This window comes from Esox lucius, chromosome 13 (genome assembly GCF_011004845.1).
Source record: "Esox lucius isolate fEsoLuc1 chromosome 13, fEsoLuc1.pri, whole genome shotgun sequence".
NCBI lineage: Eukaryota > Metazoa > Chordata > Actinopteri > Esociformes > Esocidae > Esox > Esox lucius.
In genome coordinates, this window is record NC_047581.1 from 26,404,962 (window position 1) to 26,422,973 (window position 18,012).

An 18,012-nucleotide genomic window follows, 5' to 3' on the forward strand; every position below is an offset into this window, starting at 1 on the left:
TATTGAACAGTTACTATTTGCAACTGTAATGCTGACTGCAAGAATGTGCACCAGAGTTGTTGTTGGAGAATTCAATGTTCAGTTTTCCACCATAAGATGACTCTAATATAGTTTTAGAGAATTGTGCTTTATGTCCAAATGGCCTCACAACCACAGACCAAATGTACCCATGATATACCAGGACATCTACATCCGGCTTCTTTACGTGCAGGACTGTCACCCACCAGCCATCAGGACAGCTGATGAAACTTTGTTCCAATATCCAGCAATACCATTGAAGAGGAGTGGGACAACATTTCATATGCCTCAATCAATAATCTGATCAAGGAAATGTGTCACAGCACGAGGCAAATCACATCCAATACATATTTGTTTTCTGTTCCACTGCACTTAGCGTGTACTCAGGAAGACTCATGAGAACGTAGGCTTACTGGTAAAATGCAAATGTGGGGTTACATCAGTGACAGTTCGGGCAGAGCAAAGTTCAGTTGATGGCACAGTAACCGGAAATGTCAGGAACTGTTGGTGTAGTAGGCCAGTGGAATTGCCCTTATGCCTTCAGTTGAGGATTTCTGGTTCTACTTCAAAAACTTTTCCTAATCCTTATCTACAGTAAACAACTGCTCTTGCACATAGCTTTACCCAACAAAAAACAATTTCATAGGCAGCGCTTCGGCAAAATTAGGAATCAGTGCAGTCAGGCAATTAAAAAAATCAATGGCTGACTTTACAAACATAAATTTACTGTCAGTGCTTCTGAACCCCCCCCCCCCCAAATTAAAAAATAAATAAATCAGAATCTCAGCACACACTGAAATATAATACAGTCACTACTGACAAATATGATAACACAGTCACTACTGACAAATATGATAACACAGTCACTACTGACAAATATGATAAAACAGTCACTACTGACAAATACGATAACACAGTCACTACAGACAAATATGATAACAGTCACTACTGACAAATACGATAACACAGTTACTACTGACAAATACGATAACACAGTCACTACTGACAAATATGATAACAGTCACTACTGACAAATACAATAACACAGTCACTACTGACAAATACGATAACACAGTCACTACTGACAAATATTATAATACAGTCACTACTGACAAATATGATAACACAATCACCACTAACAAATATGATAACACAGTCACTACCAGAAGTGTTAAATTGCGAATCTGCCCAACCCACTCCTGCTGCAAGGACCCTTTCCCCTGAAGACGTACTCCCGAGCAAGGTTTTGGGAGTGACAAAAAAATCTATGACTGTTACGTATTTAAAAATGTTTAACGCTTAATCAACAAACTTTGAACTTGCCATCATGAGCCGCACAGCGTTTAATGTTTTCTGGATGTTTCGAAGGGATTTATTCTTGAGCCCATCATTTCTTTGTGTATATTCATTTATTATGTTTTCACCTTTACACTGATGACAACAACAACTTTAACTCTTTAACATTTCAGAAATGTTAAAGAACCTAAAGGTTAGGACTGGGTTCCGTAAAAAAACAAATAAAACCTGTAATCCCAACGTAGAAATGATGTTGTACAATGCACCTTCAGGACTGTGTTAGATTATTGTGACGTTTTGTATATACATGTTTTCGCTTGAGGACTGAAACCACTCTCCACTTTATTACTGGTGCAAACTTTTGTAAACATCGTTGACTCTTATACACTTTAATTGGCAGGGACTCCCTGACGTCTAGAAGGACCAGACACTGGTAGATGTTTGTATATACTGGATATTTCTTGCAGAAACTTCAAAGCTTCTCACCACTAAAACATAGACTTGCTAGGACTTGAGATACAGAGAGCTAACTCTGAGTTAGGTAACACTGCTTTTGACTACTGTGCCCCATGTTTATGGAATGCTTTACCGAGTTAAGCCTATAAGGCAGTTACTTTTTATTGTGAATTGTGATAGCTTTTCTTAATGTGTTTTTTTTCAGTTTTCTTTTTTATATCTGTTCAACTGTAAAACAGAGCATAATTTCTCTGTTTAAAAAAAAGGCAAGAAGAATTATATTAATAAAATTGACTATGTAATGAGACCTAATGTTGTTACGTTTTTATTTAGATATTTTTCTGTAGATCCTACTGTACAATATCAACATAAGACAGGTCATGAGTATATTTGCCGGATATAGAGCTAGCCTACACCTACTGTCATTTCAGATTTCTCACCACCCTCGTTTGTTGTTTTCCTAAGTAATTTTGCTCCATTTAACAATTTCCTCCTGGCCACTTAACTCAGTGCTAAGTGTTTTCCATACCAGAAGTGTGCAGTTAATTGATTTCCACGGCAACGAATTGAAAATGTTGGGCATGGAGACAAGCTATTGTGAGCATCTGCTGACGGGAAGGTTGTGTTAAGACGAGGGGTGTTTTTTTCCCTCTTGAATAAGATAGTTCTGGTTGCCATAGATATAGAAATAAATTGCAGTCTAGTCAATGAGATGTAGACCTACAGCTTCACAGCTGTATCGGTGACTTTTCTTCAAATGACAAACCAATAAACACTTTCTTTGTGGATACATATTAACGTTACTTGGACAAATATTATTTGAATGTAACTGCTACATTTTTGGATCTGAGGACCATGGTGAGAGGGATATTGATATTATCTGACGTTGGGTAGTTTGCTTCTAGCCAGTGCCGGTTTTGATTGGACATATTGATTGCGGCACTGGATGAGACATGAACTGCAAAAGCGCACAAATTTATAACATAACTCCTATTTGAATGACTATTTTTAATTGAAATACTTTTGACTGTACACTTTATCTGAAATACTATTTATGTTTTTGGAATAACTAACCTAGGATGGGAAATATTTTTGGCTACGCAGAAACCTGGAAATAACGGCTTACGTTTAATAGGCCTTGATAAACATATTTTATTTTTCATTTAATTCATTTTATTATGAAGATCATTTATTAATTTTTAATATTAACCCTTCATGGTCTCTTCGTTTTTCATGTAGCACCTTTAGGACAAACCATTAGGTTTTAACCTGCTCTTGTAGCCCGCCTGGACAACACGTTTACTGTTCCACAGCAGACAGCACCCATGACCAGCAGAACATGTATGACACGGATCCTCATACGATGGAGAAGGTAAACAAAAACAACGCATGTCATTTCATTGTTTAAAATGAATTATTATCACTGCGATAATGTAATATGTAATTGAGGTAATGGAGGTCCCTGAGGGACCCCTTAAGATGCTCTACTCAGAACGTCTCAGAAATCTGCTCCTGTGACAGAACAAACACATATTCCTCTATCAAACTTTGTTTTGGCAACATTACTGCAGAAGTATGAAACATGTTATCTGAAAAACTTGATATGATAATTACTTATATTACAGATCGTTCTAAAACTTACATTATGTAGATCTACGATCAGTAATATGTTTATTTTCCTTTTGTTTTGTCATGAAGAAGGATGTTAGTTTTGCTGGATGTGGAAAGTGTCAGAAAGAGTAAGTGGGTGATTTAGTCAGTAGTCCTGTTTGAGAGGTGAGGCCGGTTGTCCTCACTCAGAAGGCCTACTCAGCAAGCATTTCTAACTGAGTAAAGTTAGGCAGCATAACCAGCTATTAAGAGGCATTTGTCACACATTCAAGTTCCATCTGTTAAAGGACTACTGTAGCCTAACACAAATACAACGGATGGATAATCAAACCGCAGCATGAATGTGTTTCTCTCGTTTTCAGTCTCTATCTCCCTTACTGGAACACACAATCTACTAAAACGTTATGAATAAAGTTCAGGTAAATGTAACAGCTGTATAATGGAGTAAGATTTTAAAAAATCCACTGGTGTTTCCCCCAAATTTGTGAAATTCCATTTTTCAATAAGGCCCTGTCAATGTCGAAATATGTGTCTTCTGAAGCATATCCAAATCCATTCTGGATGTCATCACCCTGTTTGCTCAACCAGGAAGTTTATGTAGGAATACTTATGTGCTGGAAGGAACACACTCTCAGGCATTCTACCTTGACTGAGAGCACTGGTGCCCTAGCAACCACAAGGAGTCACTAGAACAAGATAAGCCTAGTCAACCACATTTATTTACCTACCCCACAAACCTGAACGGCCAGTTGCTCCACCCTCAAAGGGATGTCAAATAAAAAAATGATCTTAGTTGAAATGGCCCTTCTCCCCCCCCCCAATACTTATCTAGCATAAACACGTTTAATATTAACAAGTAATATGCTTAATAATGAAATGAATACAATTGCTATCTGTCAAACAAAATTTCTAAAGTTGTCCCCCAAAAATAATTCAGAGCCATCCCTCGCAATGTCCCATCAACCTTCACAATGGTGTATGGAGTTAGGATGCAGTGTTAACACTAATGGTAGAATAAGAAGAAGAAGTGGCCACAAAACGTAAACTCCCATTGTGGGAGGAGAGTGATTCTCCTATAAAAAATACTTTCACCATGGCATTCTCTCAAAGACGGGCATGTTTACCAATGTGTTCCATCTCCTCTTCTTTTAACAATAATCTGCAAGCATTTGGGAACTGAGGAGAACAATTGCTGTAGTTTTGAAAATGAAATGTTTTCCCATTCTTGCTTGATATAGGATTTCAGCTGCTCAACATTTCGGTGTCCCTTTTGGCGCATTTTTCATTTCATAATACGCCAAATGTTTTCCATGGGTGACAAGCCTGGACTGCAGGAAGGCTATTTTAAAACAGGGCCATGCTGTTGTAATTCATCCGGAATGTGGTTTGGCATTGTCTTGCTGAAATAAGTAAGGCTTTTCCTGAAAAAGACGTAATCTGGTTGGCAGCATATGTGGTTCCAAAACCTGTATATATTGTTTTGCATCACAAATATGCAAGTCACCAATGCAATGTGCACTAATGCACTCCCATACCATCACAGAGATGGGCCCAGAGAAGGCAGCAGCAGTTCTGGATCTTGTTTATATGTGTTTTCTTCTTTGCATGGTAGACTTTTAACTTGCATTTATGGATGCAGCCATGTACTGTGTTCACAGACAATGGTTTTCTGAAGTGTTCCTGAGCCGTTGCAGTAATTTCCACTACAGAATTGTGTCTGTTTTTAAGGCAGTCCCGCCTGAGGGCCCGAAGATAACAGCCATCTAACATTGGTTTTTGGCCTTGTACCTTGCATACAAAGATTTCTACAGATTCTCTGTATCTTTTATTGATATTATGTACCATAGATGCAATTTTACATTGAGACGACGTTATTCTTAAATTGTTGCACTATTTTCCAGCACAGTCTTTCACAGAGTGGTGAACCCCTCAGTATCCTCACTTCTGACAGACCCATCCTCTCTGGAATGTTCTTTTAATACCCAATCATGTTACAAACCTGTTGCCAATTGACCTAATTAGTTGTGTAATATTCCTCCAGGTTTAGTTTTTTAGCATAACACAACTTTTCCAGTCTTTTCTTGTCCCAACTTTTTTGAAATGTGTTGCTGACATCAAATTCAAAGTGGGCATATAACATTTCTCAGTTTCAACATTTGATATGTTGTTTGTGTAGTCTTTTCTATTAAATATAGGGTTTAAAATTATTTGCACATCATTGCATTCTGTTTTTGTTTGCATTTTACGCAGCATCCCAACTTTTGGAAACAGGGTTGTATATTGATGACAAGAAAATCTAAAATGTTATAAATTATAAATGTATTTAATTGAATACATTTAGTTCTACTGTACTGCATTTCATTGTACTGTACCTGTACATGTTCAGTGACAATAAAGTTGAATCTAATCTAAGGCACTGTGGACCTATAGTCTAGAGACCTCTAACAAACATTTCTTGTATTTTGACTACATTTTGGCCAACATAATGACGGAATTCCTAAAAAAACTACAACATTGGGTTGTGCTGCTATAACATGTCTTTACCAATAACGAAGGTGTGAATTCTATCAATAAATGTTGAATGTTTTCATGACCATTATTATACTTCTCATGGATCAAACCACTCAATATCCTCAAAAGAATCAATACAGTTCTTCAACAACTAGATTTGTGTTGTTTGAGGTTTACACATACTTTTCCAAGTTTAACATTTATAAATATTGATTATTGATATTTTTGATATTGATATTTTTGCATGAAAAATGGCACATGCAAGGTTTGGAGTGTTTTTTGTGTACTTGATAAATAAATCCTTTGGAGCATTACAGAATATGATAAGTCAAATTTAGAAAAAGTTTTTAATGGTTGTTTAAAGAAAACTGAATGATAGATTCCCAAAACCATTTAAAGTAGTTATACCAGGGTTATAAGTTAAAGCCATCTGCTGTTGTTAGATCTTGCCACTCCAGATTCAGATGTTCTTCAAACACGTGGATTCCACACACATTTTTAAATGTAATTCACTTTAAGCATATGCTAGTTTTAATTAATTGCAGAGTAAAATGTATTAAAACCCAAGATATTGTTAGAGAATAAAGAGAGAAGAATGGACTGTTACCGACAGATCTCTTATTCTTCTCATGACAAGGCGAGTTGTAGTTGATCCAGTGAGTCAGCATGTTATTCAAAGTTTCTGTAATGTTTACTGAAATCAGGAGGTCAGGGGAATGAGGAAACAGCCACTTTCTATTTCTGGAGCGTTTTTGACAGAGCACAGTCGCTCTAAAATTAAACCTTTTGGGTGATAAGCGCAGGAGACCTTTGCCTAGAACACATCGGGTATTGATTTTCTGGGTCGTTCAACTTTGCTTTGTGCTAAATTTAGATGCATTCCTGATGTAGTTAAACAATGACTTCATAATTCAATATCAAAATGTCTTAACAACCACCCCAGTCAATGACATAGGTCATGCCATTATCACATTTTCTATATTTTTCTAGGACAAAATGTGTTCTTATTAACAACCAATTTGAGAAGGCAGGTCATGGAGCCCATCCCTTACTGTAGATGTCATATTTTAATACATTTTTGATGTGGTTCATTTTGATTGCTAGCATTTAGGTCATTACATGTAACAAATGTGGTCTCTACTCACCCTGACCTGTGATGATCATTCACATGATATAGTGCGCTGACTGATATAGTGCGCTGACTGATATAGTGCGCTGACTGATATTGTGACCTGACTGATTCAGCCCTGGTGCTCCCATAGGGAGCCAATAACAAAAAGTATGAACATGTACACATTTAGTACTTTAAGTCGCTCTGAATAAGAGCGTATGCTGAGTGACTCACTCTACTGAAATCTGGTGATTTTGGATGAACTAAACCATCCTATCATATGTCCTTGGTCAAAAGGAAAGAGGGGTTAGGGCTTGGGCATTTGTTTGAGTACATAGGCCACCATGTTCTCCTGCCAGCCCACTTTACCAGAGCATAAAAACAGCTGAGGTCCTTATTCAACTTCAAATTATAGTCTGCCGGCTCTGCATTTATGCTCAGTCACTCCAGACACATAATTACCACCCAGAGCGATTTACAAAGCTACAGACAAGATGCCGTGTGTCAGCTCCTACATGGGCCAGATGAAGATGTCTCATGGTCTTAGTCATGTGCTAGAGACAGCCATCATGGTAAGGCACGCTTTTTTCCCCAGTTAAATTGACTGAGAATACATTCTTATTTCCAATAATTACAGTTAACTGTCTTGCTCAGTGACAAAGCATTAGCTTTCTCACCTCCAGCTCAGAGACTTAACAACTCAGAGATTTCAGCTAGCAACCCTTTGGTTTCTGATTAGATGCTGTAGGCCACTGATTGCATTAAACCTCTAAATTATATTTTTTTTGTGTTTAGTTATTTGAGTTGATCTACTCTTGATGAATATTGTCTTCACACACAGACTACTCCACGTTTTTGTTTTAGAAGTTATCAGTAAGATGTTTTTTCTTCATGACATTCCTGATGGAAATCTGTATATCTTGGTGGTGACATTTCAGAAGATGACACAGAGCATATTACATCACACATTTATTTATCCGTTTGTTGACATTAAAGAGCTGTTTTCAATGTTTATTTTAGCAGATGGGCTTTGACATCTGTCACGTACATCTGCAGTGTCACTGAGCTTGATAAAACGCCACACCTAAAGGTCTTTTGGAGAGCTAATTTAGTTATATTATATTCTAAAGGTATAAACTTAATATTGATGCGAATTTGCGGGGCCTGATCTGGCTGTTTTCTGACCTTCTATATCTCCCTAGGTGGAGCAGATCCTGTCGGAGTTCAGGCTGAAGAAGGAGCAGTTGAAAGAGGTGATGAAGAGGATGATGAGCGAGATGGACCGGGGACTGCGGGTCGAGACACACCAGGAGGCCAGCGTCAAAATGTTGCCCACATATGTCTGCTCCACCCCTGAGGGATCAGGTAGAGGAATTCATTCAATGCTTTCTTGAAATCACAGTGTGAATGCCTAACTACTGGTGTCTGTATTTATTTACTGTGGCAGGGCAGAGCAGGGACGTGGAGGCTGGCTGCAGTTGGGAGGCCCGAGGGCGTTTTATTAATATGACAGATTAGTTGGCTTCTAGCACTGTGGTTCTCCCAGGGGTTGGTGGGCCTGCTCCTTGAGCTCTGCATGGTCATCTGTCATGGAAAGGATGCATTATCAAATATTGGCATTTGAAAATAACTAATTTGCATGTAATTTACATACAGTATACCAGTCAAACGTTTGGACACAGTTACCAGTTCACTTGAATGGGCTGGCGTGTCCAAACCTTTGTCTGGTGCTGCATATGTAGACGTTATTTGATTCATTTGCATGACATTGCTCTAAATCCAACTAGCTATTTCTAAGGTATCACATCAAAGAGAATTTTGAGCCACCTCCTAATTATATTGCAATTAAACATTCACTGTGGCGTTCACCCAAACACTGGAAACATTCCTTATTTATAGGTGATGTCATCTTGAAGAAACTAGGCTGAAAATAATCTTGACTGTGTGTGGGTGTGTGTCAGTGTGTGGTCCTATTTGACAGCGCTCTATTTTGTCCTGTCAGAGGTGGGTGATTTCCTGGCCCTGGACCTAGGTGGGACTAACTTCCGTGTGATGTTGGTGAAGGTGGGGGAAGATGAGGAGAGAGGGTGGAAGGTGGAGACCAAACACCAAATGTACTCCATCCCCGAGGACGCCATGACCGGTACGGCCGAAATGGTGAGGAGATGGGCAGGGTACTTAGAAGTGTCCACTCAGAACTGGACTGGGCTAACCAGTGTCAATAGAGTCTCCCATAAATCATCATGACTCACCACACACCACTCTCTCTCCCTCCCTCTTTCTCCTGGTCTCTCCTTCCCCTCTCTTGGCAGCTCTTTGATTACATTGCGGAGTGCATTTCGGACTTCCTGAACATACAACACATCAAACACAAGAAGCTTCCTCTGGGCTTCACGTTCTCCTTCCCAGTTCGACACGAGGACATAGACAAGGTATGTCAAAGTGCAGGATCAACAGACATAGGGAACCCACTGAGATATACTGCCAAACCTAATATGGTGTTCCTTCCAGGGCATCCTACTGAACTGGACAAAAGGGTTCAAGGCATCTGGAGCTGAGGGCAACAATGTTGTGGGGCTGCTGAGAGATGCCATCAAGAGGAGAGGGGTAGGATTGTCCCTTCTAGGTTCACAGTACATACAATAACACAATACATTTCATTTAAATAGAGGGGTAATCATATGCCTCTTTATTCTTCAGGATTTTGAGATGGATGTTGTTGCCATGGTGAACGATACAGTCGCCACCATGATATCTTGCTACTACGAGGACCGCAGTTGCGAAGTTGGAATGATTGTTGGTAAGGTAGCAAACCAATGGTAAAGCATTGCTGTTGGACGTGGGCTTTATATGGGGGGGGGGAGGTTCCAAAAAGGAGAAAAGACTCCCAAAAGAGAAATCCCGGAATCGTAAGACTAATGCAGGAGAATCAATGCTTTTTGATGACATCATAAATGAATCAAACAGGCCTGATCCGGTGGGTTCAGTGAAGCTGGAATGGAGCATGTGTAGTGTCATTAGGGCATAGACCGCTTTGAGACATGTTTGACAGGTAGCCATCTGGCCTGTTCCAGTTTAGCTGCATACATTCATCCATGAGGTCAAGTAATGCTCTGCCCAGCATTTCTCATTTTCTTTCATCAGTTTTCTAAACTTACTTATAGTCTAAGACAGTGATTCTCAACCAGGGGTACTAGGACGCCTGGGGCTTACTAGTGAAATTAACAGGAGGTGAAGGGGTACTGCAGGGGTACCTTGAGCAGAGCAAAATGATAGGTTGAGTGCTTGTTCTTAGATGGCCTTCTTCTAGGCTACCTACAGTACATAATTGCAGAGGTAATTGGGTTGTTTGTTATAAGTCTCTAAAAGAATGTATGCTTAGAATGAGCAGTCTACTTCACTCACATACCCAGACCTGAGCTTTGGACACCACTCAACAGACACAAGAGTAGAACCTCAGGGACATCACCAGAGTCTGGCTTTTGAGAATTTAGTCATGGACAATATTTGCTCAGTCTTTAGTGTTTTGCGGGCTGATATTTGCTCAGTCCAGAGTGTTTTGCGCAGTGGGGTAGGTGTTAATTATGTTTGCATGGTCAAAACCGGACACATTTTACTAAATAGATCTTCCAGGCTAAATAAACAGCAAATGTAAAAGGCATTCCAGTGCATTCTTTGGATATAACTAACTAAAGACATTCAGTCAGAATACCATTAAAATGATTGAAAAGATTAAATAAAACTGTAAAATACCAAACAATTATAAAAATATTAATACATATAAATATATTAATACCATTAAAATGATTGAAAATATTAAATGAAACTGTAAAATACCAAATGATTATAAATATATTAATACATATCTGTAGCAGAAAACCCTGACAGTTCCCCACTGACACGCACACACACACACACACACACACACACACACACACCTGCCATCTCTCTCCATCTCTTTAAAGACAACAGTGCGTAATGCAGTTATGTCCACGGTCCTGTCTGCAGGTACTGGGTGTAACGCGTGCTACATGGAGGAGATGCGGACAGTGGAGCTGGTGGAAGGGGAGGAGGGGAGGATGTGTGTGAACACTGAGTGGGGGGCGTTCGGAGCTAACGGGGAGCTGGAGGAGTTCAGACTGGAGTACGACAGAGTGGTGGATGAAACTTCACTCAACCCTGGGCAGCAACTGTGAGTCCTGTCTCTGTCAGCACCTTGTCCTCACTAGGTCCTTTTATGCACAGCAGGTGATCTAATCGCCTCTGATCATACAGAGTGAGGATTGGATTCTTCTCCGGGAAAACGTCGTACTTACTTCCTTAGTATTGGCAGATTTGTTTTAAATGTGTCCATCGTTAGAAGTTCAAAGTAGCCGAGCCTGAAGAGTTTCTGAGAGAGATGCACGTGTTTCCGCTTAACCTCACCTGCCTCTGACACCCACCTGACTTCAACCTGCAGCCTAAGTGTGGTCGCTAGGTAACCCTGTTGTTTTGCCAGCAGTAACCATGAGCCTCTATACGTCAGGATCAGATTGATTAGCTCATGTCCAGTGCCAGCTAATGTCAGCCAGGCTAATGGCTGTTTACCGTCTGCTCTGACAGCCCCTTCACACAGGCAAGCGCTTGGCTGAGCCGCACTCATCCTAACACTTTATCTCTCTCCCCGCCCCACAGTGATAGAGACACACGGAGAGGCCGCTCTCCTCTTCAAGCTCCCCCCTTCACTTCCTGTGATAATTACAGGGATGGTCAGTTCACGGGTCATGTGACGTGCAGCTATTTTTCTGTCTTTCTCTCACTCTGCCCTCTACTCTCTTCTTCCTCTCCTCTCCTCGCCCCCCCCCCTTCTTTCGTTCCCCCCCCTTCCATCTCGGCAGCTATGAGAAGTTGATCAGCGGGAAATACATGGGCGAGCTGGTGAGGCTGGTGCTGGTCAAGCTGGTGAACGAAGAGCTGTTGTTTAAAGGCGAGGCCTCTGACCTGCTGAAGACTCGCGGTGCCTTTGAGACACGCTACGTGTCCCAGATAGAAAGGTGAGGGGTCACAATACAACCGCACAATTAAAATGACAACTGTCTAAGGCACTATTCCTAAACTTTATACTGAAGTAAGTATTATTTAAAGACCTGACAGCAATTAGAATGAGCTGTTTTGCATAGGGGTAAAGAAAGGGGGACCTTCACCTTGTCAGACGCGAGTTACAACCAGCTCTGACAACTAGGCTACCCTGCCGCCACGTTCTGGTCTGGAGGTGTACGTGTGTGTTCACTCACTGTGTGTTTCTCAGTGACTCTGGAGACAGAAAGCAGATCTACAACATCCTGTCCACGCTGGGCGTGTTGCCCTCAGAGCTGGATTGTGACATAGTGCGCTTGGCATGTGAGAGCGTGTCCACGCGGGCAGCACACATGTGCGGGGCAGGTCTAGCCGGCGTCATCAACCGCATGAGAGAACGTCGCAGCCAGGAGGCGCTGAAGATCACTGTGGGTGTTGATGGCTCTGTCTACAAACTCCACCCTTGGTAAGTAACCCGGGAGGGAAGAAAGTCATCAAATTATGCTAGTTACATCTACTGAAAATATCATTTTCTACTGATAAAATTACACAAAAATTGTAACACTAATATATTTTATTTTGCCAATAGTAAAATAAAATGTCTATCTCCCTCCACAGTTTCCAGCATAGGTTCCACAACGTTGTACGGGAGCTCACGCCTCACTGTGACATCACTTTCATCCAGTCAGAGGAAGGGAGTGGCCGAGGGGCGGCGCTTATCTCTGCAGTAGCCTGTAAGATGGCAGCGTGCATGCTGACTCAGTGAGAGGGTTCTAACAGCCTTCTTCCTGAAAGAACCAGGTTGAACTCTTAACACCCTACAGTAAATTTCCTCTTCAAATAGGGTCGCCCACTTCTGACCTCTGCCTGAAGCACTCACAGAGTAAAGCCTCACTTTTCGATGGTGAAGGACTCACAGCACAAACAACCGAGGAAGAATAAATCAGAACTTTTCCCAGTGTATTAAATATATGTGTTTTTGAACTGATAAGCCTCTGCATATTCACTGATGTCCCAGAATTCATATATATGATATATCACAGCAAGTTCTGCACCCTTCAATTTTCTCCAGCTACCACTAATTTCAGGTGTTTGAAGCCTGATTAAAACGGTAATATGATATTCATGTAAGAAGGATTGACAATCATTCATGACATCTAACATATGCATTACTTTTTTTTGCTAATGTCCATACACTACGTAGCTAGTAATACCTCAGATATATAGGATTGTCCGTTTAAAATTCATTAAGGTGTACATGTATCTTTCAACTACTCTTTTTGGGAAGTTTTATTGGTGTATTTATAAAATATGAGTATTGTAAATGTGATAAGCTTAAAGAACTTAATTCCAGGTCTAAAGTGTTCTTTCATTGCCATTGGCCCGGAGTGAGATTTTCTGAGCTTCTCATCATGGTTTAGCTGTTCAATTAAATACAGATGGGCACCTGTCAAGGCTAATCAGCTGAATAATCGTATCCTCACTCATAATGATCTGACTGACTTCCTGGAATTCCCATTGGAATTGTGGATCAATTGCCTTTAGTCTGGATCTTCTGCTCCCCGAGCCCATTGGGAGCTGCAGCAATGAAACGGAGTTGTATTGGTACAAAGTGAAACCCCAAATTTAAAAAGGAGAAGAAAGTCTGGGAATGTGCTTTATAATGTGACCATGATTGTTGTAAATAAAGTTGCTATAACAAACGTAATTTATGGGTCATCATTGAGAAACGAGTGGTTTTGCCATACATTATTACATTTAAAGCTTATAAAATGTTCACAACGTACAAGTTTGGAGTCATAAGAAAAGTTAGAGTTTAATAAAAGTTACAGTTTAAGAGTAAAGTGAGTAACATACATTGTCCAAGGCAAACACCCAATGCGAACGCCTGTCGTGGCAGATCACATTGCATCCCATAATACCCACAATACCCTTCTTCCTCTCATGCCCCCGACCTCCCCAGTCTCACCCAATCTATCCCCACCTCCCTCCTCCCACCTCAGCCTGCTCACCCTATCTCCCTATTCCGCCTCTGTGGAATCCTGGTCCTTGGGCTCTTATCATGTCCCCACAGAGTGATGGTGAACATGGCCATTTAGGGACTGTGGCATCCACTACAGTCCTATAATAGGACGACTGAAGATAACAGGGGCCATACATAAACCCAACCAAACAGCACACCTGGTCCTGGGCATAGAGAGCTGCTATACCACATAGAGACATGGTGAGTACTGAAGCAATGACCCAATATGATAATCTGACTTTGCTCATTATTGAATCCTAGCTGTACAGTTGGAATTCTGTTCATTGTTGTAATACAATATTGGAGTGTTTTGACCATTTAGAGGGTAAAAGCCTAGTGTTATGTTTCTAATACTTGTAACATGAAAGGGTGCACCTTTAAAAGAGTCTATAACACTTTAATAATTCTACTTTTTAAATTGCTAATACCTGTTTTAACAAAGTAATTTGTGCTTTTTAAATTTTAACTTGGTTCAATTCAGTAAATCTTGGATTATTTACTGTAAAAAAAAACAATGCAACATACATTTAACACTCCCTTTAATTATCTCACGAAAATAGACATGGTTGTCATGATTACCTTTTGATGTCATTGTTCAGTTTGTCTGCCTGTCCGTGCTGATCTCTTTCGCGGCCTGGTGACAGCTGTGAAATGATCCAGTGTAACCCGTTCCCTTCCGCTGTCTCAGGCCAGTAAGAAGGCTGCTAACAGGCGACAGAGGGGTGCCCAGAAGACCTGCTCCAATGTCTTCTCCATGTTTGAGCAGTCCCAGATCCAGGAGTTCAAGGAGGTAGATACACACAGACACCCTTGCGCTGTCTGAGGGTATAAATGGTTTTCTATTAACCTTCTAATGAAGGTAACATTCTAGGGTGGACAGAGTTCTTAACATTGGCTGTACCATGTGTGTGCCTGCAGGCGTTCGGCTGTATCGATCAAGACAGAGATGGTGTTATCAAAAAACAGGACCTAAAGGAAACATATGCGCAGCTCGGTATGTAGACATTCTCTGTCTGCAAATGTGTGCTGTCAAATTTTTATTAACCATATGTCCAGGATACAAAAAGAAATCACACAACAATCTTACTGGCTAGTTCCTCCCAGACAATGTATATTATTGTGTGTGTTGAGTTATGTGTTTGTGTCCCAGGGAAGCTGAACGTCAAGGATGAGGAGCTGGATGAAATGTTGAACGAAGGAAAGGGTCCAATCAACTTCACCGTGTTCCTCAGTCTTTTTGGAGAGAAACTCAACGGTAAGCAGAGCTGTCAGCAGGCAATGATCCGCAGGGTGGACACTGATTTCGACCCAGCACATGGACAAAACAGACAACCATAACTGTCCATACAGTATTCCAGTACCCCTGACTCATCGAATGATAGAGATTATAACTCTAGCAGGTGAAAACACCATTATATTACTACACTCACCACTGGGCTCAGTGTCAATGTGCTTGTGTCAATGTCTCAAGCTACCTTACTTTTGTTTTTAGTTTGCTGGCTTTTTCGTGCTTGACCTTTGTTATTGGGTTTGAGTATGATGAAGATGCTACACATCCATCCATGCCTTCAAAATGGAAGTTGCCTTGCTGCTGGAGTCGAGGGTTCAATACCTGTCTCTACCCTTTATCGCTATCTTTCCTCTCCACCTGTCTCCCTATGTTTCCTACAGTCAGTAAAGCCTTGAATAAACAATAACCGGACTGTGAGGGTCCCCCCTCCTTCAAAGACGTCAGCAGTCAGAGAATCAGTTGGTGACCTGGCCATATTCATTAGAAAATATTCATGAATCACTTAAAATGTTTATCATGTATTTTATTTCATATTTTATTTTAGGGGGACAGAAAGGTCAATTTAGGGAGACATGCCCCCTAATGCAGCCCTATATCACAGTTCTGACTGCGGAGAGCCCATCTCCATACTCCTCCAGCCCACCTGCTGTGTTTTTCCTTCCTCATTAGCTTGTCAGATACAATAAACTAAACCTCTGCCTACAGGCACAGACCCTGAGGACACCATCCTCGCTGCATTCAAGCTCTTTGATCCAAACGCCACCGGATTTGTCAACAAGGAAGAGTCAGTATAATTTGAACCTGTGGTCAGAAAATATGCACTGACAGATGTGGGCATATGGTTTGAATTACTCCTCTATTTATTTTCAGGTTCAGGCGATTACTAATGAACCAGGCAGACAAATTTACAGCAGAGGAGGTTGGTAATTTCTCACTTACCTTTTTTCTTCGAAAGGAATAACTTACACAGTTGAAAACCATATAGGGGGAGAGATAAACGATCAACTCAGCAGTGCTTCATGGACAGTATGGTGAATATTCTCTGTCTTGGCCTGATGAACGCCTCAGGTGGACCAGGCCTTCTCTGTGGCTCCAATTGACGTGGCAGGCAACATCGACTACAAGTCACTCTGTTACATCATCACTCACGGGGACGAGAAGGAGGAGTCCTAAAGACCCATGACCCCCGACAGAGCAGAGCTGGAACCTCTTCTGTGCTTGTCTGCTGCCAGTGCCAACACATCAAAGGACAAATTAAAATCCACGCCCGTGTGTAAAATGTCTGTCTGTGGTTACATTTAGATCCAGGACAGTTTCCATTTGTACTCTGCCGCAGTGTAATAAAGGTGTTGTCATCTTTGTAAATGTAAATATTCTTGTTTCTGACAGCTGTATGGGACCAGAACTGACAGACTACACCTCACAACCACATCCATCTCATTCCATCAAACCCTGTGATACTGATTCATGTTTCATTCGTTAGGGGCATTCAGACATAAGGTGCCGCATGGTGGGCCACACTGCAGTGAGGCTATGTGGTTCCAGTCATTATGGACTAGGTTGCCTTGGATACAATAACAAACCCTTCAGTAAAAACTCTGCTGCCTAACAGGCAACACATTTCTCTGGTGGAACGAGCTACAGAGCTGGACAGCCAAGGTTGGGGATAAATGCTATTCCCTTCCAAGACCATTCAGTTGGGTGTTTGTAAGCTTTTTATTTTTTGCAGTGTGAGATGTGTTTGTTGTATTAGAGATGCCTATATCTTCTGGAGCTGCAGGCAGAGTAGATGTGGGAGTAGATACATCAATTGCATGGACCCCAGATGGGGTGAAGAAAGAGGCAAAGCCAGTCAACCACTGTGATTCCTATCTCAGCAGGTGGGTGGGACGAGAACTCTATCCGTGTTTAGTTAAAGTGACATCCATTTATTGATTTATTTTGTAAAGACATTAAAACATTTTAATGGTAGTCCTGTTCACGTGTAATCCTCTGGACGGCAATGTTCTCTACGCTCGCTCATCATTTTTCTGAATGTTAAAACAATCGTGTATGTGTAACGTCTGCATCTTAACTTTAGCCTCAACATATTTATCTGTTATTTTTTCATGCACTGTATTGCTGTCCAATAAAGCATGTTTTTGATCATAGGGATGACAGGAACATAACTGGCTCAGTTACATTTTCACTGGTTCAATTGAATTCTTTTAAAACAATGTTAGTACATCTCTCGCCATTGTTTTTCCTCAGACAATGGTAGAATTCCACTGGCTGTGAACATGTTTTTCTTCCATGTATGCCCCTTCGATGTACTGGCCATCAGCTCCCGTAGCACTGTTACACTTGCTCTGTAATATAATCCATGAAGGTGAGTCAGCGCTGATGTTTTTATAACAGGTATATGGACAGCCTTGCAAGAAAGAAAAAACACAACGGGAACATTTTAGGGGTAAGTGGCATCAATGTTATAACGTTACAGCACTGATTCACTTAAACCGCCATAAGGAATCAACACGTCCCATTTTGTCCAGGGTTTTAACCGTGTTAAATCAATTTGATTTCAATCAATAACAGGCCGCCAGTCAAGAGTTTGCTGGTCTAGATGGAGAGAACCAAGACAAGTCCTCATCAGGTACGTTC

General features: G+C 40.9%; 2 protein-coding genes across 2 annotated transcripts; both read left to right on the top strand.

The window, feature by feature from the left end:
* Positions 1 to 7,394: 7,394 nt before the first annotated feature.
* Positions 7,395 to 13,755, top strand: gck (glucokinase (hexokinase 4)). Its single transcript, XM_010876710.4, has 10 exons — positions 7,395 to 7,575; positions 8,206 to 8,368; positions 9,006 to 9,160; positions 9,316 to 9,435; positions 9,515 to 9,610; positions 9,704 to 9,803; positions 11,012 to 11,195; positions 11,881 to 12,036; positions 12,291 to 12,524; positions 12,677 to 13,755. Exons 1-10 carry the CDS (start codon positions 7,498 to 7,500, stop codon positions 12,822 to 12,824), a joined length of 1,434 nt encoding a protein of 477 aa, XP_010875012.1. The 5' UTR covers positions 7,395 to 7,497; the 3' UTR covers positions 12,825 to 13,755.
* Positions 13,756 to 14,245: 490 nt separating this feature from the next.
* On the top strand, positions 14,246 to 16,739 carry myl7 (myosin, light chain 7, regulatory). Its single transcript, NM_001303975.1, is given in 7 exon segments — positions 14,246 to 14,282; positions 14,770 to 14,871; positions 15,000 to 15,075; positions 15,232 to 15,336; positions 16,078 to 16,156; positions 16,243 to 16,291; positions 16,441 to 16,739. Coding segments are annotated over 7 exon segments (519 nt in total). The 5' UTR covers positions 14,246 to 14,279; the 3' UTR covers positions 16,546 to 16,739.
* The last annotated feature ends 1,273 nt before the right edge of the window (positions 16,740 to 18,012 follow it).